This window comes from Salvelinus fontinalis, chromosome 7, assembly GCF_029448725.1.
Source record: "Salvelinus fontinalis isolate EN_2023a chromosome 7, ASM2944872v1, whole genome shotgun sequence".
Taxonomy (NCBI): Eukaryota; Metazoa; Chordata; class Actinopteri; order Salmoniformes; family Salmonidae; genus Salvelinus; species Salvelinus fontinalis.
The window spans coordinates 33,162,269-33,188,313 of NC_074671.1; the positions used below are offsets into that span (position 1 = coordinate 33,162,269).

Consider the following 26,045-nt stretch of genomic DNA (forward strand, 5'->3'; position numbering starts at 1 on the left):
AACCAATCTGGTTTTGGCGCATGCTCTCTAGACAAGAGTACACGGATAGGATTATATGATGAGATAGGCATAAGAGAAATATCATTTTATTTGATCATTGGAAGCCAAACATCATCATGTCACCAGAATTCAAATAATAGCCTTAGCGCAATATTTAGCCTATTGTAAATGTCCATGGTCACCGTGCACTTAACCACCATATGACGTGCAACATAACTTGCTTCATCTGCCTATAAACTTGTCCTGCTTTTCCACATCGTGGTTGTAGGCCTATACGTAACGATTGTTATTATATCAATATTTGCACATAAAGGTGTTTCAACTGTCATTTCTTGCATAATACATTTTACAGACAAATATTTCCTGTTTCCACCAACCTTGGAAACCTGGTTACTGACACCAGCTCTTACCCCTGGTTGAGTTATCTGTCTAACTAATGTGTAATGTAGGCCTATCAATATTCTAGGATTCCCATTGAGATGTAGTGATGAGCAGCATCACATGATTGGACTTTGTTGATGGACTAAAAACCAAGAGGAATCGATACAAACACAGGGCAAACATCTGGAGAGAAAAAGATAGCTTGATTCTTTCCCAGAGACGGACACTAAATATACCATGTTTTTTTCCCCCAAACACCTTTGGCAAGACGAGCACTGTTTTTATAAGCACAAACCCTTCCCTTTCCACGACTGCATGGGGTTTCAGCAAATTAAACATTTAAGAATGCCTGTTCTTTCGGCAGTTGAGGCACTTTGGAAAGTGTCTCTCTTCAATAGGCCAACTCTTTCAACAGGCAAGAAAGGCCAAATTGAAAGAAGGGCTTATACCCCAAAAACCATTTGATGTACACTGCATATTAAGATACTCAGGCTACGGCGGATCCAGGATAGACAAACCCTTTATGTAACGGATTTAGCAGCCAATGCCACTCTTCCTGAGAAAATGTAATTTTCATTGTCTGACGGATTACATATGATTCCTTTCATAGGAAACGGTTTTGTTAGTGGGACCTTAGACAATTTGTTAGCGTGTAAAAACCGAGTGAACCCCCCCCAAAAACCCAGAAGAAATGAGCAACACCCCAGGCATCATGGTTATCAATGAGACCCCCGTCACCTGCACACATACACCTGAGTCAACTGCTCTGAAGTACACATATCTAATTCAAACAGTAAACAAGCAGAATCTTGTAGGTTTCCGCTGTAGCCAAGACAGCTTGTGCAACTCATGGCGGGCGGGTCTGACCCCCTGCCGAGAGGGAATCCTCCATTCAAGCCACTCGGAGACATTCACGCCATGTCTTGTCTGAGTCAGTGGAGGCTGCTGTGGGGAGGACGGCTAAAAATAATGGTTCGAATGGAGTCAATGGAATGGTATGAACCACATGGAAACCATGACTTTGATGTGTTTGATACCATTCCATTGAATCCATTCCAGACATTATTATGAGCCGTCCTCCCCTCAGCAGCCTCCACTGGTCTCAGTGTATGCTTAGTATGAATCATAAACAGAACAACGCCTGAACTTCATTAGAACGTCACAAAAACGACTTGTACAGACTTCACAATGATATTATTGCTGGCAAAAATGCTCATCCCTGAGATAATAGGGCCAGGTGGCCACTTCCTCCTGTCCTCTATGTAGCTATGCACACCTCTGTGGTTATTCCGATGAGGAATTAATGCGTGAGATGTGCTGCAGACAGTGCCAGTGCATTGTGAGGTTGATTCTCTCCTCCATCTATCTATCTCTCTAGCACTGACAGAGACAGAGGAGTGTTTATTTATCCCCCCCATATAGCACATTCTATTGGTTGAAAGGATGTTATATAATAATTTCAATTGAAAAACTTGTTTTGTGTATACTATCAGTTCATAAACTTGTATGGCACAGCTGACAATTTTTTGGTCCTTAAATAAAACTGGTATACTTTTTTATTTATCCCAATTTTCTATAACCAATTTTGGTCTTTAATGCAAGGCCAACAAACAAGTTTCTTACCTTCTCCCCCTTCCACTAGACTCTTCCATTTTTGCAGTAATGATACAATTAGTAGGTTGTAATTTTGAATAGAGCAGACATTTCCATGTATTCTTGATATTTTGGAGATTATTTCATTTTCAAATAACCAAAAGTGAGATGTTGTAATCTGAATAAAAGGGAAAAGGGCATTCTTGAACACCGGGCGAGCCATTCTTACTAATCTGCTAGAAAACCAGTTCTGATAGCATTTTGTATAGTATAGTTTTGTATGACTGAAGCCTTTAGTGAGAGATCTAATGCTTTAATATTTCATCGTTTCTGACCTGCAAATTCATATTCATTAAATAAATAGGCCCGTTTAATTTTCTCTGGCTTGCCATTCCAAATAAAATGCAATATTTTTTACTCATATAATTTAAAAAAACAAGCCGTTAGGTGAAGGCAGGGCCATAGACAAATAGGTAAACTGGGATATGACTAAAAAGCTAGAATCAGGATGATTTTTCCACAAATAGACAGGTATTTTCCTTTCCATGGTAACAAGATCTTATCTATTTTTGCTAACTTTCTATTAAAATGTATTGCAAAGAGATAATTTCTTTATTTCGGAATATGAATACCTAGTATGTCCACTTCACCTTTGCTCCCGAGTGGCGCAGCGTTCTAAGGCGCTTGAGGCGTGCTCAGTGCTTGAGGCGTCACTAAAGACACCCTGGTTCAAATCCAGGCTGTATCACAACAAGCTGTGATTGGGAGTCCCATAGGGCGGCGCACAATTGGCCCAACGTCGTCCAGGTTTGGCCGGTGTAGAATTTGTTCTTAACTGACTTGCCTGGTTAAATAAAGGTTAAATAAATTCACCATTCTATTGGTAAACGACACGTGAATGTAAATGTTGTATTTTTATCCAGAGAGGTTAGAAAAATTATCAAGATCCTCTATTTTTAATTTTACCTTTATTTAACTAGGCAAGACAGTTAATAACAAATTCTTATTTACAATGACCGCCTAGGGGCCTTGTTCAGGGGCAGAATAACAGATTTTTACCTTGTCCACTCGGGGATTCAATCTAGCAACCTTTCATTTACTGGCCCAACGCTCTAACCACTAACCACTGCCGCCCCTCTATGAGGCTGTGGAGGCATCCAAATTGTGGATTTAAAAGAAAACATGAATCATCAGCGTACAATGACACCTTTGTTTTTAAGCCCTGGATTTCTTGCCCCTTGATAATATTGTTGGAGCTGACTTGTATAGCTAACATTTAGATGGCCATAATAAATAGATATGCCGATAGTGGACAACCTTGTTTTACTCCGACAGTTTAATACTTTGAGAAATAGCCATTATTTACTATTTTACACCTAGGGTTACTATACATGACTTTAACCCATTGTATACGAGATTCTCCAAAATGTTAATATTCCAGTCATTCATATATAAAATTCCAGTACTTTATCAAAAGCCTTTTCAAAGTCAGCTATGAATACTAGGCCTGGTTTCCCAGATTTTTCAGTGTTCTATTGTTTCCAGTACTTGTGAAATCATACAGACAAACCACATGACTTCATGTGGAGAATCACAAGGGTTTTAGTGCTCTTTAAAAAAATAATAATAATAAAGTGACACTAACAGGAGGATAATTTACACTGAGGTGGATTAAAATTCTTCAGCGGTAAATATTCTAAACTCTTATCATTCATTCCTGTGCTTTCTTTCAATGTTCTTAGTGTGAACTAACTCACAGTGCATGCACCCAAGCATACCCAATACCAATACATCAACCAACCATTCAATTCATCACATTTAGCTATTCCAAAACTGTCATAGCTCACCGAGGTAATATTTGTGTATTAAAAAAAACAAAAAAAACAATAATGCCTGTGAAACCGCTGCACAACAATTAGATTAGGAGATTGAGTGTCTGTAAAGATGTATTTACAGCCTCTGCAAGCAGTTGGCGATCAGAGGGCCTTTAACCAAATTGCCTGTAAAGAGACAGTAAGAGGGGGTGGAGAGAGACCGCATTAAATACACCATGCCACTACGGTCAAGCTAAATTAATTTCTAATGCTAAAGGTTTAGATCTCGGGTTTGGTATTAGGAGAAAAGCTGATGGAAAGTAAAGGGGTTCTTGGCATTAGAGGAGACTACACTTACGTCCCAAATGGCACCCTATTTCCGATATAGTGTACTACTTTTGACCAGGACCCATAGGGCTATATGGCATATGTCTAGAGATGATGTAACTCCTCTTAGAAGAACCGGTCTTCCTCTGATCACTCGTTTTTATCAGCACCATTTTGCAGAATGTAGCATTGCGTGTGTATGTGGGCCAAGTGGAATCCATCTTGTCTCACCATCCACTCCAAGTAAGATGGACGACGCCGTGGTGATTACATTAACGGATTCATTTTTTAAATACATCAACTAAAGTCGGCGGAGAAAGGTGGCCTATGGATTCAATCGGCTTCAGATTAGGAACGATAAAAGAACATCTAGAATAGCGTCTATGTAATAAACGGTGATTTTCTGAGATGGTTGTACTCCGTTTGATAGTGTGCGCACCAAATGGCACCCTATTCCTTATATAGTGCGCTACTTTTGCCCAGCCACAGTGTACTATCCCAGGAACAGCAGCCAGGCTGACAGGAGTGACCAGAGTCCTCTTTGCTGCAGTCTCTCACTGTGCTTTTGGGGACACTGCAGATAAAAGTTACACAAACATACATGGGAAGAAAAGTAACTTCTCAATGGGGGCGGGGTTTCGAGTGCATGTCTTCGTCCTAAATGGCACCCAACTCACCATGGTTCAAGTAGTGCACTATGTAGGTAATAATAGGGCTCGACGCTGACCTTTTCACAAGTTGAAAAATTTAGGAGCACACAAAGAAATGTAGGAACACAATGGAAAATATTTGAGGCAACAAGACGTTTTCTTTGTAGTAATGGTGCAATACATTTACATTTAAGTAATTTAGCAGACAATCATGACGGTCATGAATCTGCGCTCAGTGTCCTCTCCATGGCACTCAGGGGCTGCGGTACAGTGAAGTAATCATTGCAACAATTATCAACGGGGGACGATTTTTTCCCCCTAGGCGCACTGGTGCTCCTAAATTACAATTCCAGGTCGCACCGCAAATATTTAGGCGCATATGCAAGTAAAATATTCGCACTCTTGAGCCTGGGAATAGGGTGCCATTTCCGACGCAGGCTATATCACTCTGATGCTTTCAAACACACACACACACACACTTACATAACTGGTCATTTTTAGCCGTCCGTTTCCCTCCCTGAAATAAAATGTGTTTATGGGACTTTTACCCGTGTCTGCACCCTGACTAACCCTGCCGTCGCTGCCACGGGAAAAAAACAGTACCGAGCACTCCCATTTCAGCAGCATTACAGGTCCCATCGCTCCCTTTCAAGAGAAGCTTAAATAAAACATGGCGTCCGTCCGACAGGAATTCTGTACAAGCAGAGGTTATCATAAGGCATCAGACCCATTTTCTGCCACATTACCTCAATTCTTAGTGATGTTTGTGTTCATGTCAGACCTGGGTTCAAATACTTGAAAAAATCTTTCAAATACGTTGAGAGTTTGTTTGAGTCTGCTTGGAGTGCCAGATGGGTAGTATATACAATTTGGAGACTTCCTATTGGTTTGTTAAGCCAGGAAATGATTTTTCAAGTAGTTGAAACCCAAGTCATCTGACTTACTTTGCTTCAAAATCGACCATGCCCTCCGGTTCTCTCTCACACAAACACCACCGTGACACGTTAATATCTTCACAAAATGGCAGAACGGTAACAATGAAGAGTTTCGATTTCCCATAACACACACATCCAAACCTCCCTCTCCCCATGTCTTCCTCCAGAGGGCTTTGGATGGGGGTGGCCTTCATACGTTTATTCCATCTCATCTATTCAGCGTCACAGAGCAGAACCTGTTGGTATTTTGCAACGCTCCCTACGACTCACTGTACGCCAACACGCACACAGACGACGATGCTATTTAAACAGCTGTGCCTGCTCGCTGCGTGTCTATTAGTACCATTGTGAATGCGCTGCTAAACCTGTCATTTCTCCCTCTTGCTCCATTCTCTTCTCAAATCTCCATGGCAAACTGTGAAGGAATTTAACTTGTTAACCTTAACGGTCTGAGGGGCGGGGGGGGGGGGGGGGGGGGGGGGCTGGGACGGAAGGGGATAGCTGAAGTTCTCTGACCGGCCCTCGTGGTCGTTTACTTAAGACCTCACCTCCCTCCATCACTGCCCTCCAATACGTTCGTCATGAAAACGATCCAAAGCAGTCCACTAAACACGTACATCTGTGCTCACCTATCGGTTCCATCAACTATGCTTCAGTGCGCTACGTAGGGAACGAGGTGCCATCGGGGACACCCCCCCCCCCCAAATAAATAAGGTTGAATGAAAGGCAGGAGAAACTCACCAAGTGTTCTGGACATGACTGGCAGGGCTGAACTCAGCACCAGGATGGACACACAGCAACCAATGATCTACATGAGGGAGACAGACAGGGTTAGAGTATAGAACTTTAACTCGTGAACTCAGGTTAACAAATAGATAGGCCGCGATGAACCGTTTAAGTGTGAGAACTGGGAGGGCGAGAATAGCTTCGCAAGTCAGCGTGTGTGTGTGTGTGTGTGAGTGTACACACATACACACCGAGACGTGCACACACCTCTTCAGAGTAAATGGATTCCACATATTGTGCAATTAGTACCTCTGAAGATGCTCATTACCAGGTTCTGCTCCTTTGTGGCTTTCGAGTCCTTTCACCGAGTCGTCCTGGCTAGTTACAAAGCCTCACCGTTCCCCCTGCTCATTACCAAGTGAATGGCTGCCACCGTGGGCCAAACAGAGTACACACACACAGTTTCCCCCCCGATTTTCTCACTGAAAATAAGAGCTTGCACGGCGTCCATGTTTACGCAACGCACAAACAAATATTGGGGCGAGAGGTCAACTGAACCATTCAGATTGAGGGCTGGTGAGGAAGACGCCAGAGGAGAGGAGTGAGAGAGAAAGAATGAAAGCAAGGAAGAGAGAGAGAAAGAGAGAGAGCTGAAGAGGATGAAACAAAAGGAGGCCTAAATATATCACCTTCTTCATGTGTGTGTGTTTACCGTTGTCATGGTCGTGTCGTCTTTCCTGGGAGTGAGGCCTTCAAACACTCGCAAGCTGTAGAAGCCGACAACGGAGGACACCATCAAATAGCTGTTGCTGAATCAAGGACAAGACGTCCTTACGCTTTCGAGCCAAAACGCCTTAACATGGACATTTAGTGACATTTCAAGTGGCCAGTTGGCACCTTTTCACCAAGGGTAAAGGTGAAAAGAGGTGACGAAACACGACAGAATGTCCCGGAAAGTGTCCGGCTAAGCTACGTCTTAAGTCAACACCACCAGTCCTAGGAATGTCACTGGGGTCACCACGGAGCAGGGGCCATATGTATCAAGTGTCTTAGAGTAGGACTGCTGATCTAGGATCAGTTTTGCCTTTACGATCACAATGAACACGATTACATGGCCAGAGAGGACCTGATCCTGGATCAGTACTCCTTGCCTGAGACACTTCATACGGATCTGGCCCCGGAGCAGAGGGGGTCATTAAAAGGATACAACATGAGAACGATCTCCACAACGGCCTGGACGACTCCGAACGTGGACAGTGAGGTGTTCCCAAGTCCCCGATCCTGGAACGACAGAGAGGGAGAGTGTGTTTTATTAAGGACAACTTCGATAGGATAGAGACGAGGAAAGGAGAGAGTGTGCTGAAATAGCAAATGGGCTGGATTCAAATCCCATGCTGCAGGTGGTAGTGACCACAAGGCTAGACCATAAATTAAATCATCATTCAAAATTAGAATCTCTCATGTCTTTGCGTAGTCGGAAGAACACAAATAAATCATGAGTAAAATGATTGTGCGTGACAAAGTTAAAGTGAAGTACTTAGTGAGGTTCCGTAATCTGTGGGCATGTGATTACAGAAGGGGAAGTTTCAACTTGGTACAAATCAAAGTTCTCTCTTCAACACACAGACAGACAGAATCAAAACCGGCTCAGTAATGGATGGAAAGTGATGAAAGAGAGAAAAATACTCCCTTTTTAAATCACTGTCGATCACACAGCATGTGAACAGGTGTTCAAACAAGCGAAAAAGGCATTGAAGTCCTGACGGTAAAAAACATGGAGCATTAAAAAAAAAAAAAAAAAACTTGTAAAAAAACAACAAAACAAATACTTTGGCAAACATATCGGATCTTTTCTGCCCTGCCCGTTTGAAGTTTGTGCAGGGAAAGAGATACATCTATATATACACACTCCACTAGCCTCGGCATCTGTGTGATATTTGCTTTTGTCAGACTTGGCACCGTAACTGTTTACGTTAACCACTTATTTACTTCAACCCAAAGGCTCAATGAGCCGCTTTCTCTGTGTTGGAGCGACACAGCAGAGGAAGACAACGCCCGAGTCCCAAACGGCACCCTATATTCCCTTTACGGGGCACTTTGCCACTGCCCAAGGAGCTCGCTTTCAAAAGCAGTGCACTCTCTATACCGAATAGGGTGCCATTTGGGACACCGCCAATGTCTTTATCTGCTGTGGTGCACTACTTTGGACCCGGGCCCGTGGGGCTCTTCTCAAAAGTAGTGAACGGTTTACAGAAGAGGGTGGCATTTGGGATGCTGGCCTGTCCGTTGGAGAGATCTCTGCTGGGACACACAGCAGCACAGGGACACGTTATTGTTCAGATTGCTGCATTTCTATCAAGTTGAACACTTCCCCGGCGTCACGACTAGGAGCTAGCCCCGACTGCATTCGGACCTTAAAAAAATGAAATAAAACACTTGTTCATACACTCTGCACACTCGCTCTAACACAAGCGCTCTCTGGTACACGCAACACACACACACAAAGAGAGCAAAGAGAAAAGAAAAAAACGGGAAGTCTGACAGGTCGTTTCACGCATTTTTATGCAAGTGGCATCTAAAGGAGCTTACTGTAGAGATGTGCTGCGGAGGCCCCCTCAGAGAATTAGCACACAGCATCTGGTGTCATCTATCAATAGTGGAGCGGGAGGGGTTGTGTGTGTGGGAGAGGGAGTGTGTTATGCTTGTGTGTGTCAACGTTATGGGAAAGGTAAACTCTTCAGTGTTACCGTTCTGCCATTTTGTAAAGATATTAACATGTCAAAGTGGCAGGTGTGTGTGTGTGTGTGTGTGTGTGTGTGTGTGTGTGTGTGTGTGTGTGTGTGTGTGTGTACGTGGCAGCTTTCTCAATCCGCCTCTCTCCAACCTGGTCTCCTTTGCATTCTAGTGGTGGGTTGGGGCGGGCTGGGGCAGAGGGTAAGGTCGGTGTCGGTCGCAGCCTGCCGCGGCTGGCTCATTCAGACACGCCTTGGTGTGTTTGTTGCTTCTGGGATTAGCGGTGAGCAGCACCTGTGTGCAGGTGAGGTCGTGAGCCCGAGCGCAGAGCGTGTACACACACAGCGGTCGGGGCCAGCTGGGCCCTTCAGGTGTGTCCCGTCCTCCTCCACACTTTGATGTACTTCACATAGTTTTAATGACGGATAATAACAGAAAGAAAGAAAAATATATTCTGTGGATTAAGATGGTTTTTTTTTGTGTTGCAAAGCTGCAGACTGACAAGGAACTGACTGTCATCAGTAGGGTTACAAAATTCTGGGAACTTTCAATACATTCCCTGGTTTTCTCAAAATCCCAGTTGGAGGATTTGCAGAATAGGGAGGGAATAAGCAGGAAATCCTCCAACCCGGGATTTCTTGAAAACCAGGGAATTTATTGAAAGTTCCTGGAATTTTGCAACCCGAGTCATCAGTCAAAGGTTCAGGGAAGGTGGGGCTCTGGATGAAGGTTCCCTAGGTACAGATCTAGGATCAGCTTCCCCTTCCCCAATTGTAACCTTAAAAAACGGGACAATCCAGTTGCTACATCCATTTTGGGGATTTAGAAATTAATGAAACACACTCAATGACTCGTGAAGAATAGAACTTATGAACGCCTCATGAGCTTAGTTCACCTGTCAGACGCCCATCAGAACCCAAAATATGAGCCTGTTTTACTCCAATGTTTGGAGACAAAAATACGCTTCAAACGATGAATGTGTTTATCTTGGATTGGTCAGTCGTTTCATCAAGAGCTCTAATGAATTTTAGAGTGGTTACATTTCTTCAGGTCCATCCCTCAGCTTTTTACTAAAACCGTGCGATGCTGTGACGGCCCTAATTCCACAGGGGACGAGCCGGCAATAACACTTAAAAAAACAATAATAATAATGATTGGTCCTCTTAACACCCGTTCGCCAAGCTGTAAAAAGCCCTGTCCTGATTGGATCGGCCTCCTCTCCTCCCAGGCTGTCTGAGTCAGAGGTGGAGGATGCTGGAGGTCGGAGCAGCCTGTGGTACTCAGTATGCCGAGTGCCACGCGGTGTTGTGAGGGAGCGAGAGAGGGGAGGGAGGGGACGGACAAACATCCGCAGTGCCGTTCCATTGTGCTGCTGTACTCTGCTCCTGGCCCTACAGCTCATTTGACTTTCCCACAGTCTGGAGGTCACGGGCCTTCTCTTTTCCCCCCCCTTCCATCTTCCTTTCTCCCTGTCCCTTCTCCATCTCTTTATCCCACCTGGCCCAGTCCTCCCGCTCTCCCCCTTTTTCCCCTCCTCCTTTCCCTCTCGCCCTCTTCTCTCTGAGCGCATAGGCGGCGTATGAGGGCATTGGGACGCAACCCCCCCCCACCCCCTGTCGCCGTAGCGATGTGAGATCAGAGGCGTGGCATCCATCCAGCTCATCAAACTCGTAAACCATTTAGCAGTGCTGTGGCTGTCAGGGGGAGGGAGGGAGGACTCGAGCTGCATGACAAGCGTAATTTGGGGGATTTTCAGCGATGCGTCATGCCAAAGAAAATATCTCCTCGATAAAATAATTGGAATGTCGAGGAGGGCAGCCATTCGCCCGCAAGACGAGCTGAGAAATGAGGCAGAAATAAGATACATTTTGTTGCCATTGTCAGACGAAAGGAAAAAACACACACACCTCGGTCGTACCAGATGAAACGAGATAAAGAGATTAAGAAAGTACATTGCATGCAAGAGGAGATGCAATCTGGAGGGCCATTAAGCACTCCCGTTAGACAGACAGACTCATAAAAGGAGTTCACCTGGCCTGCCTGGTGCACACAGTACCACAGAGCTACTCACTGAACTCACACACACACACACTGAGGAGAGGGTAATGCAGCTTATTTCACCTGCCGTGGACACACACACATCCCACGTTTCATCTGCATACCCCTGTGAAATGACTTTCAATGAGGAGCAGCACAGTAAAAAGGGGCACCATAGCGCTGCTACGATAAACATCTGGCCCAGAGTTCTCTTTCCTTTCTTCCCAACATGCACCTGAGCATATCCGGAATTTGATTCATGTCCCCGGCGACTGCCGAGCACCTTCGCAACGGTCTAGTTTAGTAGCGGCCTGGCTCTGAGTTTATCTGTGTTGTGTGTGTGAAAACGGGCTCCGGTGTGCATCTGTTTAAAAAGGGGGGAACAGGAAGTAACTCTAGCCAGGCCTACCGTTGATCCCTTTGGCATGGCCGTCTCATCCACCAGCAGATAAAGGACATTCAGCGCCACCAGCAGGACTGAGATAGTCTACGGAGGAAGGGAGTCGAGAAACAAGAGGGGGTTTTAACATGATCAGGTCAAAGACAACACAGAACTAAATCGATGAGTGGTCGGTCCCCTGGAATGCATGTTGTTCTGTAAGCGGTTCCACACTCAGCTTGAATAATCTCGGGCACTTGGGCTCAGCAAACGCACCGTCGCTGTACAACACTGAGCATGCTAAGAGAGGCAGATTACTCTGTGTGTGTGTGTGTGTGTGTGTGTGTGTGTGTGTGTGTGTGTGTGTGTGTGTGTGTGTGTGTGTGTGTGTGGGGGGGGGTTCAATTGAAAGCCCAGCTGTCGCAGCGGTGACTATTTAGCCGAGCCTTTCCTTAAACACGGTCGACAAAAGACACCACACCCAGGGGTTTGATGCTCAGTGCTGCAGACGGGGGTCAGGTGGCTCCCTGTTCCCGATATAGTGCACTATATAGGGAGTAGAGTGCCGTAGGGCTTTGGTCCAAAGTAGCAAACCATATTGGGAATAGGGTGCCATTTGGAACGTAGACTGAGTTGACCCAGGAATACCCCCCAGCCGACACCAAGGTTTTCTACTTTATATACGCCATGGGTAAACGAGGGGGGGGGGGGCTTTAGTGGGACTGACTGGCTGAGGTAGTATCAATCTGAAGACTCACCGTCCCTGTGAGCAGTATTAACATCACAATGGGGTACAGCAGGTTCTTCTCCCATGCAGAGGCTTTCTTCCTCCTCTCTACAGGAGGGAAGAAGGAAAGGCAGGGGCGAGAAAGAGGGGATGAGGAGGGGCAGAGAGAGAGAGAGAGGATGGGAGGCAGAGAAAGAGAGAGAGGATGGGGGGCAGAGAAGGAGGATGGGGGGCAGAGAAGGAGACAGAGAGGAAGAGAGAGCGTGCGGAGAGAGAGGTCAGTGTTGGGAAACCACCACATTCAGAATTTGGGGTCCTACCGTATATGCAAATACGAGCAACGCCTCAAATCAAATCAAGAGCACACCTCCGCGGCGGTTGGGTATAAACCGGAAGCATCCGTTTTTCAGGGGGAAAGGAGGAGGAGGCGGAAGCAAAAACAGACACTTCTGGGTTTCTTTTGCCAACCCGCTCAGGAGTTTCTTCTACGCCTGGTACATTAGGTTAAATCAAGAGTGAATCAACTCCGATATTAGACTGTTTTCCTAAATTGGTTCATTAATTAATATATCAAAGATATTAAAAGGTGAGTAGTGGCACCTCATGGCCTCAGGGTTTATTTAGATTTAGTTGGTTTGGTTAAACATATGGTGAATGCGTACCAACACCATCTCTTCTCTCAGGGCCCAGAGGGGCTGAAGGTAATATGGCCTTCACAACAAACCAGAAAACCACAGTCTTCCTCTTTAATTAGTCAGACAAATCTTCATTATAGAAACAGATCAAACAAAAGCTGAGATTCTGATGAACTTGATTTCTAAGTCTACCTGTTAAATGACGAGAGGTCGTGCTGCTACTACTGATATGCCTTCTTGCTCTGACATAAATAGATGGTTGCAGAGATGAGGCCTCAATCATTGTAAATCACTCTACACATTGAGAACCTGCCTGACCATAGTAACACGTCAGCATTGATGGCTTCTGAAGACTGACTGATGGGCCACGGACAGTAAAGGACTTGTGATGTAATGCCCTTTTGAAATCTCTTTATAACACTGTGGTCCAGTGTCCTTACTATGAGCTTGTCTGATTTGCACTCCATCCCGCTCTCCCTCCTCCCTCCACCTCCCTTTACCTCCACCACTCACTCTCCTCCCTCCCTCGCTCCACCACTCACTCTCCTCCCTCCACCACTCACTCTCCTCCCTCCACCACTCACTCTCCTCCCTCCACCACTCACTCTCCTCCCTCCACCACTCACTCTCCTCCCTCCACCACTCCTCCCTTCACCACTCACTCTCCTCCCTCCCTCCCTCCCACCACTCACTCTCCTCCCTCCCTCCCACCACTCACTCTCCTCCCTCCCACCCACCACTCACTCTCCTCCCTCCCACCACTCACTCTCCTCCCTCCCTCCCACCCACTCACTCTCCTCCCTCCCTCCCACCCACTCACTCTCCTCCCTCCCACCCACCCACTCACTCTCCTCACTCCCTCCCACCAGTCACTCACTCTCCTCCCACCCTCCACCTCCCACTCTCCTCACTCCCTCCCTCCCACTCTCCTCACTCCCTCCCACCCACCAGTCACTCACTCTCCTCCCACCAGTCACTCACTCTCCTCCCACCAGTCACTCACTCTCCTCCCTCCCTCCCTCCACCACTCACTCTCCTCCCTCCCACTCTCCTCACTCCCATTCTCCTCCCTCCCTCCCACCAGTCACTCACTCTCCTCCCTCCCTCCCTCCACCACTCACTCTCCTCCCTCCCTCCCTCCCACTCTCCTCACTCCCTCCCTCCCTCCCACCAGTCACTCACTCTCCTCCCTCCCTCCACCACTCACTCTCCTCACTCCCTCCCACCAGTCACTCACTCTCCTCCCTCCCTCCCTCCACCACTCACTCTCCTCCCTCCCTCCCTCCCTCCACCACTCACTCTCCCCCCTCCCTCCCACCACTCACTCTCCTCCCTCCCTCCCACCACTCACTCACTCACTCACTCTCCTCCCTCCCTCCACCACTCACTCACTCTCCTCCCTCCCTCCACCACTCACTCTCCTCACTCCCTCCCTCCCACCAGTCACTCACTCTCCTCCCTCCCTCCCTCCACCACTCACTCTCCTCACTCCCTCCCACCAGTCACTCCCTCTCCTCCCTCCCTCCCTCCCTCCACCACTCTCTCTCATCCCTTCGTCCCTCCACCACTCACTCTCCTCACTCCCTCCCACCACTCACTCTCCTCCCTCCCTCCACCACTCACTCACTCTCCTCCCTCCACCACTCACTCACTCTCCTCCCTCCCTCCACCACTCACTCACTCACTCTCCTCCCTCCCTCCCTCCACCACTCACTCTCCTCCCTCCCTCCCTCCCTCCACTCACTCTCCTCCCTCCCTCCACTCACTCTCCTCCCTCCCTCCCTCCCTCCCTCCACTCACTCTCCTCCCTCCCTCCACCACTCCCTCAACCACTCACTCACTCTCCTCCCTCCCTCCACCACTCACTCTCCTCCCTCCCTCCCTCCCTCCCTCCCTCCACCACTCACTCTCCTCCCTCCACCACTCACTCTCATCCCTTCATCCCTCCACCACTCTCTCTCATCCCTTCATCCCTCCACCACTCTCTCTCATCCCTTCATCCCTCCACCACTCTCCTCCCTCCCTCCACCACTCACTCACTCTCCTCCCTCCCTCCACCACTCACTCACTCCCCTCCCTCCCTCCACCACTCACTCACTCTCCTCCCTCCCTCCACCACTCACTCACTCTCCTCCCTCCCTCCACCACTCACTCACTCCTCCCTCCCTCCCTCCACCACTCACTCACTCCTCCCTCCCTCCCTCCACCACTCACTCACTCTCCTCCCTCCCTCCACCACTCACTCACTCCTCCCTCCCTCCACCACTCACTCTCCTCCCTCCCTCCACTCACTCTCCTCCCTCCCTCCCTCCCTCCACCACTCACTCTCCTCCCTCCCTCCACCACTCACTCACTCTCCTCCCTCCCTCCACCACTCACTCACTCTCCTCCCTCCCTCCACCACTCTCCTCCCTCCCTCCACCACTCTCCTCCCTCCCTCCACCACTCACTCACTCTCCTCCCTCCCTCCACCACTCACTCACTCTCCTCCCTCCCTCCACCACTCACTCACTCTCCTCCCTCCCTCCACCACTCACTCACTCTCCTCCCTCCCTCCACCACTCACTCACTCTCCTCCCTCCCTCCACCACTCACTCACTCTCCTCCCTCCCTCCACCACTCACTCACTCTCCTCCCTCCCTCCACCACTCACTCACTCACTCTCCTCCCTCCCTCCACCACTCACTCACTCACTCTCCTCCCTCCCTCCACCACTCACTCACTCACTCTCCTCCCTCCCTCCACCACTCACTCACTCTCCTCCCTCCCTCCACCACTCACTCACTCCTCCCTCCCTCCACCACTCACCTCCCTCCCTCCACCACTCACTCACTCCTCCCTCCCTCCACCACTCACTCTCCTCCCTCCCTCCCTCCCTCCACCACTCACTCTCCTCCCTCCCTCCACCACTCACTCACTCTCCTCCCTCCCTCCACCACTCACTCTCCTCCCTCCCTCCACTCACTCTCCTCCCTCCCTCCCTCCCTCCACCACTCACTCACTCTCCTCCCTCCCTCCACCACTCACTCACTCTCCTCCCTCCCTCCACCACTCACTCACTCTCCTCCCTCCCTCCACCACTCACTCACTCACTCTCCTCCCTCCCTCCACCACTCACTCACTCACTCTCCTCCCTCCCTCCACCACTCACTCACTCACTCTCCTCCCTCCCTCCACCACTCACTCACTCTCCTCCCTCCCTCCACCACTCACTCACTCTCCTCCCTCCCTCCACCACTCACTCACTCTCCTCCCTCCCTCCACCACTCACTCACTCTCCTCCCTCCACCACTCACTCACTCTCCTCCCTCCCTCCACCACTCACTCACTCTCCTCCCTCCCTCCACCACTCACTCACTCTCCTCCCTCCCTCCACCACTCACTCACTCTCCTCCCTCCCTCCACCACTCACTCTCCTCCCTCCCTCCACCACTCACTCACTCTCCTCCCTCCCTCCACCACTCACTCACTCTCCTCCCTCCCTCCACCACTCACTCACTCACTCTCCTCCCTCCCTCCACCACTCACTCACTCACTCTCCTCCCTCCCTCCACCACTCACTCACTCTCCTCCCTCCCTCCACCACTCACTCACTCTCCTCCCTCCCTCCCTCCACCACTCACTCTCCTCCCTCCACATCTCCCCCCAGGTTTTCCTGTGTCTACCCTGCAAGGCTGTGCTCACCGAGCCTGTACTTTGTCAAGGTTTTTTTAAGGTTTTGATCAGTAAACATGGTCAAATAGTTAGCCACAGTGTACTGTCGATTTAGGGCCAGATAGCACTGCATTTTGCTTTGTGCCTGTTTCCCAATAAGCACTGTAGTTTTGTTTTGACTGTGATTGGATGTTCTGGACCTGAGGCTTCAGTGTGTTAGTAGAACAGGTTTGTGAACTAGTGTCTCCCGGGTGGCGCAGTGGTCTAGGGCACTGCATCGCAGTGCTAGCTGCGCCACCAGAGTCTCTGGGTTCGCGCCCAGGCTCTGTCGCAGCCGGCCGCGACCGGGAGGTCCGTGGGGCGACGCACAATTGGCATAGCGTCGTCCGGGTTAGGGAGGGTTTGGCCGGTAGGGATATCATTGTCTCAGTATGTAAATGTAATAAAATGTATGCACTCTACTGTAAGTCGCTCTGGATAAGAGCGTCTGCTAAATGACTAAAATGTAAAATGTAAATGTAATGAACTCAGCCCCAGGACCAGCTGGATGAGGGGACTCTTTTCTTTGCTCAGCTGTTGGCATTGCAGGGCTTGGTAATGATATGAGAGGGGGGTCACTGTATTTTAGATGTTTCCAAAATAGAAACTCAAAGAGAAATTAAGTTATTAGTAGATATTGGCCTAATTCTGCACTGCATGCATTGTTAGTAGTTTTCCTCTGGACATGTAGGAGAATCTTAAGGAACGCTGCATGCAGGGTTTCAATGGGGTGTTTGTCCCATTTGGTGAAATTGTTTTGCAAGTGGACCTCGCTGCCATAAAGTGCAATTGGTTCAATGACACATTCAATTAGTTTTAGACACATTTTACAGGTATTTTAATGGCGTAAAATGTCCTGCGTGCTTTCTCTCTCTGTTCATTCACTGCATCATTAAGGTGTCCAGTTGAGCTTATTTTTTAAACCTAAGTAATTGTAGTGTGTGCAGTACTATATATTTTGTACCAATTTGGGAACTTTGGTCTAATTCCCTGAGATCTGCATTTTCTCTGTAAAATCATATTTTTTTGTCTTTTTGGAGTTTATTTTCTCCCTCCCTCCCTCTCTCCCTCCCTCCCTCCCTCCGTGCCAGCCTGGGCGGCCTGTGAAGTTTGCCAAGGCGCACTCTATATGCACCATTCTGCTAAATTAATGACATCACTAAAAGGCTGGGCACAAGATAAAAGTTTGCATCTTGTCTAATATCTTAAGTGCCTTTGTGGCCTCCTCTCCCCCTCCTAACCCCCAAAAGCCTCGGCGTGCACCCACTGTACCACATTTATAATATCCTAAAAAGCACAGGAAAGAATAATTATCAAGCAGAAATGCTTTGGGACTTGTCCAAATTAAGAAATAAAGACCGAGAGGGAAAAGAAAAGGTCGCTGGCTCTTAGCAATATCTGAAAAGCCTACTTCTTTGTGCGTGTTTCAATGGGGAATTGAACGGGAAGTCCCGAAAGACAGCATCTGTCCATACAAACTAGAATTCGAGTGAAGCGTAAAACGCGGCGCCGGAACTCACCCAGTTTACTCCTCTGATCTCGGACGATGTCCAATTCTTTGTTGAGTCGGTGAGCGCTTCCTTGGGAATGAGAGTGAGATGATGTTGACCCTGCGGACATGGAAACAACCACGTCAAAAACGTTGTTTTATCAAGCTTCTGACTTGTAGTCCTCCCTCGTTATTCTTTTACACGCCACTCACCCAGGCACCACTTAGTCACTGTGATTATGTACATATTCTTTATCCCTCTACACTTGCGTGTATAAGGTAGTAGTTGTGGAATTGTTAGGTTAGATTACTTGTTGGTTATTACAGCATTGTCGGAACTAGAAGCACAAGCATTTCGCTACACTCGCATTAACATCTGCTAACCATGTGTATGTGACAAATAAAATTTGATTTGATTAAACTGCCATGTATCGGACAAAGTTTGTTCACTTGATAAAAATAGGGAGGTTAAATAGACTGCTCGACTAGCTACACGTGATCAATGTCAAAGAATTGCTCATCGTCGGAGAGCAAGTGGTGTCCCTTCAACAGTTAGATGAAGCATTTTGTCACTGTTCACGTAAGTACAGTTATTTCTCCAGAAAAGGTTGAAGTGGGTTTGCACTAAATGCTACAATTAAGAGCGTGTCAACTTGACATATGTATTTTCTTACCTCAACCCTTTATGGCATTTCACTTATTTTACCTGAATGGGTAATCCTGCTTAGTACATAACAACGTGATCTCTCAAACAAGTAAAAAAAAAAATATATATAATCTTGTGTGTCAGTGCTGTCTAGCGAGCGAACGGGTGCATGCTCCAACTGGTCCCGGGGCTCGGGAGAAGACAGCGAGGGATTCTCCATGAAAACCACAAGGGCAGCTCATTTAAGGCTAATTTATTTTGTTTTACTTCCAGCCATGACATACAGTTTGGAGGCCTCAAAGCAAAGTGGAAGAGTAACCATTTGCATCCCCTGGGGTGATTGGCAGATCAAGACCAATTAGTTCAGTGTTACACTGTTACTAGCGTGCAATAAAATATGATCCTTCATCTTTGTTACAGGGGTAAAGAACCAAATCACTTCTATCAAATCTTTTTTTCCAGCCCAACTATTATGACACACCCTGTCTGGATGGGCTTTGGGATCCAAAGGGAGAAAAAAAATAACAAAAAAAACGACAGAGTAAATGGAGGGTAACAAAAAATAAATAGAGTGGATCCTGTCTGTACCCTGCCTAATACCTGTCCCAGGAACGCAGATGGGGAAACTTTGAACCCTCAACCCAAATGCAGTCACGGTGCAACAGGAAATGACACTAGCAGTTCAACAGGACGTGATTTGAGTCGGACACAACATCAAGCCCTGAGGGGCGCCGTGGCTGTTCAGCCACAACATATTTCATCTAAAATTGCTCATCTATCTGGAGAACGGATCCAAACAAACTCTGCACCCTTACCTTACCACAGTAATCCTTTTATTACACTGACTCCAAACACATTTCAGGCTCCAACTAGACGTGACTATTATTAGGAACATCAACTCATCTGAACACCAACCAAGAACAACATCATTACATGATAAACTAACGCAGGAGATAAAATGCTATTAGGCACTTTTCCTTTAAGAAGAGACATCGCTCAAGCAAAAGTAAGCAGAGTAGACAGCAACCCCCCCCCCCCCCCCAAAAAAAGAGTTCCAGAGATAGTGCACGTACAGACGCTGCTACATGTTTTGGAAATTATTTCACTTTCCAACCTTCACCATAGCTCAGCGATTACGTCACCTAGCATTATGCTAAGCAGCATGCTGAGGTGACGGATGGCGGCGCCGGCAAGGTCATCGTGCCGCATAGCATTTGGACCGGAGAACGCGGCTGCTGCCTCGCAAAACACACCGCGCGAACCAGAGTGGCTAGCGAGCCTCAGACACATACTTCACATTTACATTGTAGTCATTTAGCAGACACTCTTTTCCAGAGCAATTAAGGGTTAAGTGCCTTGCTCAAGGGCACAGACAGATTTTCCCATCTAGTCGGCTCGGGGATTCGCACCAGCGGCCTTTCAGTTAACCGCCGGCAACCTTCTTAACCACTAGGCTGCCTGTCTCCTATTGTTACGTCGCCCTCGCGCCTAATTAGGAACCGTCTCTGAAGATGTGGCATGAGGTACAAAATGAAACCCATCCTTGTTACTCTCAATGGAACGCCGTCAAACTACATAGACCTAAGCATTGACACCAAAGTACGGGAAGTAAAGCTTTGAAAAAGGGGAGAATTTGATATCTTAATCCATTGTCAAGACATTGTGCCATATCATTTGTAGTCTAACGTGCACAATCAATTTCCTCAAAATGGCCAAACACACTTCATTAATCCGAATGCCCCAAACTGCAATAACTTAACGAAAGATGGGTCCAAATATGATCTCCTTTCTCTTGAAGTGTACACTCGTTCACTACTTCCCACAAATCAAAAATCATTGCCTAGGAGGTGAGTTTCTGCCTTATTTCTTATACTGATTTCAAATCAGTAAAGGGAAGTGAACAAGTGCATACTTTGGGAGGAAGGAGAGATAATTGGGACGTAGGAAGCTAGACTCTCTCAATAAAATAGGCTATAGCATAGCAAACAGGGACACCTGGTGGAGGGGTTGTACCAAATCAGATTGCACCATTTTGTCAGGCCAGTGTAAACTACGCATACGTAAAATGATCCTGACATCAATGACAGGCAGTTCAATCTTGTACATACGCAACACATTTTAAAAAGGACAAGCTTGCTTTCCCATGACTGGCCAGGTAGCCAGATCTGATATTTTAATGAGCGTGCCACTGCGTGTCTACCGGCGGTTCGTACGGTCCTATCAAACCTATCGCAGAGTAAACACACACACACACACAGAGCCACTCAGCCGGAATAACCCACCGCTCATTTCCATCTAGAGCAAACAAACAAATCCTAAAATGTAATTTGGGATGTAATTGCACAAAGAGACGCAAACTCAAACCCCCAATGAAGAGTAAATCCACATCAACACAATCCATTGACTCCACTTAATAATCCCAAACAGCAAACAAACAAAAGTTTAACGAGAGAGGTCTAATCTACGGGATGTCGGGCGAGGGATGCAGAGGACACAGGCCAAGCGAGGAGAGGACATTGGGCGCTTGTGGAGTGTGTCCTGTGAACTATCCCTGAACCTCTTCCTTCTTCTCCCCGTCTCGGGAAAGATCAGAGGGAACCTTAGCCTCCACTCGTACCCTCAGAGTTTCACCCGAGTGTGTGTGTGGCGACCCCCCCCCCCAAAGAAATTCTGGGATTCCCGATAAGGCGACACGGATCTCGCTACTCAACGCCTGAGCGAGAGCTCTTTTCCCATCCTGCTCAGCCCGATGATAAGGAACAGATTATACTTATTTTATCAGGTGTTCAAAGCACCAGCGTTTGGCGTAAGCCCTAGGACACCGAGCAGCTAAAGAGAAGGCCTATTGAGAGGAGGAGCGGCGTAGCGTTTGAAAACAGCGATATCAGCCCAAGCCATCTCCCGTACCTCCCTGGTTTGTAAAGACACTCATCCTCTTCATTTACTTGCATCTGTACACTTGGTTGCGTGCTTGACTTGATATTAAAGTATGTTTGGCGGTACTCTCAAATACTTCCTGCTTTGAGGGATTCCTCAACACTAAAGGAAGGAATCTGGGAACAGTGGCGGTAGATAAAAAAGCAATGCAGGCAGGTTGACAAATTGTGTATTTTACTGAGCAACTTCCCCAAACCTGAGCCTTTCCAGGGGAATCAGAGTCCACCGTACTTAGACTACTACTAACTAGGCTATAGTTTATCAACATCTAATACACCACCATCAGAATCACAAATGCCACCCTATTCCCTACACAGCGCTGTTTTTGAACAGGGCCCATAGGACACTAAAGAGGGCATAGTGTGCCATTTGAGACACAACCATTGTCCAGGATGATTTACATTCCCTCCTAATGAGGGGCCGGTAATTACCAGTCTGGGGCTTGAGATCAAATGAGGAAATCACCTGGCCAGTAGTGACAGTGTGGCGTGTGCTCAGACTTCTTAAATTGACTCTTAAACTCTCCACCAACGCAATTTATGGTCTCCGACCATGGCAGCTGCAGCATGTCCTTGAGAGAGAGACATGGAGCGCGAGAGACATGGAGCGTGAGAGAGTACGACAGAGAGAGAGAGAGCGAGAGGGCGAGAGAGAGCGAGAGGGCGAGAGAGAGCGAGAGGGCGAGAGAGAGCGAGAGAGGGCGAGAGAGAGCGAGAGGGCGAGAGAGAGCGAGAGGGCGAGAGAGAGCGAGAGGGCGAGAGAAAGCGAGCGGGCGAGCGAGCGAGAGAGAGCGAGAGGGCGAGAGAGAGCGAGAGAGAGCGAGCGGGCACGAGAGAGAGAACGAGCTCAAGAGAGAGAACGAGCTCAAGAGAGAGAACGAGCTCAAGAGAGAGAACGAGCTCAAGAGAGAGAACGAGCTCAAGAGAGAGAACGAGCTCAAGAGAGAGAACGAGCTCAAGAGAGAGAACGAGCTCAAGAGAGAGAACGAGCGTGAGAACGAGCGTGAGAACGAGCGTGAGAACACGAGAACGAGCGCGAGAACGAGCGAACGAGTGAGAGAGCGAGCGCGAGAACGATGGAACGAGTGAGAGAGCGAGTGAAAGAGCGAGCGAGCGCGAGAACGATGGAACGAGTGAGAGAGCGAGTGAAAGAGCGAGCGAGAAAGAGAACGATGGAACGAGTGAGAGAGCGAGTGAAAGAGCGAGCGAGAAAGAGAGCGAGCGAACGAGTGAGAGCGAGAACGAGAGAGAGAGTGAGAACGAGAGAGAGAAAGAACGAGAGCGAGAGAGAGCGAGAGAGAGTGAGAACGAGCGAGAGAGAGCGAGAGCGAGAGAGAGCGAGAGAGAGTGAGAACGAGCGAGAGAGAGCGAGAGCGAGAGAGAGCGAGAGAGAGTGAGAACGAGCGAGAGAGAGCGAGAGCGAGAGAGAGCGAGAGAGAGCGAGAGAGAGCGAGAGAGAGCGAGAGAGAGCGAGAGAGAGCGAGAACGAGCGAGAACGAGCGAGAACGAGCGAGAACGAGCGAGAACGAGCGAGAACGAGCGAGAACGAGAGAGAACGAGAGAGAACGAGAGAGAACGAGAGAGAACGAGAGAGAACGAGAACGAGAGAGAACGAGCGAGAACGAGAGAGAGCGAGAACGAGAGAGAGCGAGAACGAGAGAGAGCGAGAACGAGAGAGAGCGAGAACGAGAGAGAGCGAGAACGAGAGAGAGCGAGAACGAGAGAGAGCGAGAACGAGAGAGAGAACGAGAACGAGAACGAGAGCGAGAGAGAACGAGAGAGAGAACGAGAACGAGAGAGAGAACGAGAGAGAGAACGAGAGAGAGAACGAGAGAGAGAACGAGAGAGAGAACGAGAGAGAGAACGAGAGAGAGAACGAGAGAGAGAACGAGAGAGAGAACGAGAGAGAGAACGAGAGAGAGAACGAGAGAGAGAACGAGAGAGAGAACGAGAGAGAGAACGAGAGAGCGAACGAGAGAGCGAACGAGAGAGCGAACGAGAGAGCGAACGAGAGAGCGAACGAGAGAGCGAACGAGAGAGCGAACGAGAGAGCGAACGAGAGAGCGAACGAGAGAGAGAACGAGAGAGCGAACGAGAGAGAGAGAGAGAGAGAGAGAGAGAGAGAACGAGAGAGAGAACGAGAGAGAGAGAGAACGAGAGAGAACGAGAGAGAGAACGAGAGAGAGAGAGAGAGAGAGAGAGAACGAGAGAGAGAACGAGAGAGAACGAGAGAGAGAGAGAGAGAGAACGAGAGAGAGAGAGAGAGAACGAGAGAGAGAACGAGAGAGAGAGAGAGAGAGAACGAGAGAGAGAGAGAGAGAGAACGAGAGAGAGAGAACGAGAGAGAGAGAACTAGAGAGAGAGAACTAGAGAGAGAGAGAGAGAGAGAACGAGAGAGAGAACGAGAGAGAGAACGAGAGAGAGAGAACGAGAGAGAGAGAGAACGAGAGAGAGAGAGAACGAGAGAGAGAGAGAACGAGAGAGAGAGAGAACGAGAGAGAGAGAGAACGAGAGAGAGAGAGAACGAGAGAGAGAGAGAACGAGAGAGAGAGAGAACGAGAGAGAGAGAGAACGAGAGAGAGAGAGAACGAGAGAGAGAGAGAACGAGAGAGAGAGAGAACGAGAGAGAGAGAGAGAGAGAGAGAACGAGAGAGAGAGAGAGAACGAGAGAGAGAGAGAGAACGAGAGAGAGAGAGAGAACGAGAGAGAGAGAGAGAACGAGAGAGAGAGAGAGAACGAGAGAGAGAGAGAGAGAGAGAGAACGAGAGAGAGAGAGAGAACGAGAGAGAAAGAGAGAACGAGAGAGAGAGAGAGAACGAGAGAGAACGAGAGAGAGAGAGAACGAGAGAGAGAGAGAACAAGAGAGAGAGAGAGAACAAGAGAGAGAGAGAGAACAAGAGAGAGAGAGAACGAGAGAGAACGAGAGAGAGAGAGAACGAGAGAGAGAGAGAGAACGAGAGAGAGAGAGAGAACGAGAGAGAGAGAGAGAGAGAGAACGAGAGAGAGAGAGAGAACGAGAGAGAGAGAGAACGAGAGAGAGAGAGAGAGAGAGAGAGAGAGAGAACGAGAGAGAGAGAGAGAGAACGAGAGAGAGAGAGAGAACGAGAGAGAGAGAGAGAACGAGAGAGAGAGAGAGAGAGAGAACGAGAGAGAGAACGAGAGAGAGAGAGAGAACGAGAGAGAGAGAGAGAGAGAACGAGAGAGAGAGAGAGAGAGAGAACGAGAGAGAGAGAGAGAGAACGAGAGAGAGAACGAGAGAGAGAGAACGAGAGAGAGAACGAGAGAGAGAACGAGAGAGAGAACGAGAGAGAGAGAGAGAGAACGAGAGAGAGAGAGAGAACGAGAGAGAGAGAGAGAGAGAGAACGAGAGAGAACGAGAGAGAGAGAGAACGAGAGAGAGAGAGAGAGAGAACGAGAGAGAGAGAGAACGAGAGAGAGAGAGAACGAGAGAGAGAGAGAGAGAACGAGAGAGAGAGAGAACGAGAGAACGAGAGAACGAGAGAACGAGAGAACGAGAGAGAGAACGAGAGAGAGAGAGAGAACGAGAGAGAGAGAGAGAACGAGAGAGAGAGAGAGAACGAGAGAGAGAGAGAGAACGAGAGAGAGAGAGAGAACGAGAGAGAGAGAGAGAACGAGAGAGAGAGAGAGAACGAGAGAGAGAGAGAACGAGAGAGAGAACGAGAGAGAGAGAGAACGAGAGAGAGAGAGAACGAGAGAGAGAGAGAACGAGAGAGAGAGAGAACGAGAGAGAGAGAGAACGAGAGAGAGAGAGAGAGAACGAGAGAGAGAGAGAGAGAACGAGAGAGAGAATGCGACGGTGGAGTGGGAAGGCTGATTTGTCAATGCTAATCGATTTCAGTGCGGCGGTGCTCCATCACACCTAATGGGGTAGTCATCTCCCTGTAATGAGCCAACACATTTCCTGGTCTACGTACCAAAATGCCACTCCACTCCCTATATAGTGCACTACTTTTGACCAGGGCCCATACGGCTCCGGTCAATTTAGATCACCGAATAGGGCATAGGGAGTTATTTGGGAGGCGGGCGTACGAACAACCTACCGTTCAATCTCCTCTGGAGGGCTTCTTCTTGCAAAGTGACGCAGTAAATCTGCTCATCCAGATCCTCCAGGATCTGAGTAAGGGAGGATACAGCCCAGAGTGGGGCCGGGGAGTAACAGATGGGGGAATCAGTTGGTTACATGTTTGTAGTCATCGTGTCCTCAAATCAAGCGTGTTAATAACAAAAAAAATGACCCGTTTCAGAGTCTGACAGAGGAAAGCTAGAAATCCAATATGTCTGTCAAACTTATAAAAGGTCACTCGTGTTGTATTACAGTACACA

General features: G+C 48.2%; 1 protein-coding gene across 2 annotated transcripts in view; it reads right to left on the bottom strand.

The window, feature by feature from the left end:
- lmbr1 (limb development membrane protein 1) overlaps window positions 1–26,045 on the bottom strand; it is a 57,501-nt gene that overhangs the window by 6,687 nt on the left and 24,769 nt on the right. For both annotated transcript variants that reach the window (XM_055929217.1, XM_055929218.1), the window contains 7 exons: window positions 25,763–25,835; window positions 18,151–18,240; window positions 12,334–12,410; window positions 11,606–11,683; window positions 7,634–7,707; window positions 7,139–7,229; window positions 6,442–6,508 (listed from right to left, as the gene is read on the bottom strand). In XM_055929217.1, coding sequence (XP_055785192.1) covers window positions 6,442–6,508; window positions 7,139–7,229; window positions 7,634–7,707; window positions 11,606–11,683; window positions 12,334–12,410; window positions 18,151–18,240; window positions 25,763–25,835 — 550 coding nt within the window. The remainder of the gene's footprint in view (window positions 1–6,441; window positions 6,509–7,138; window positions 7,230–7,633; window positions 7,708–11,605; window positions 11,684–12,333; window positions 12,411–18,150; window positions 18,241–25,762; window positions 25,836–26,045) is intronic.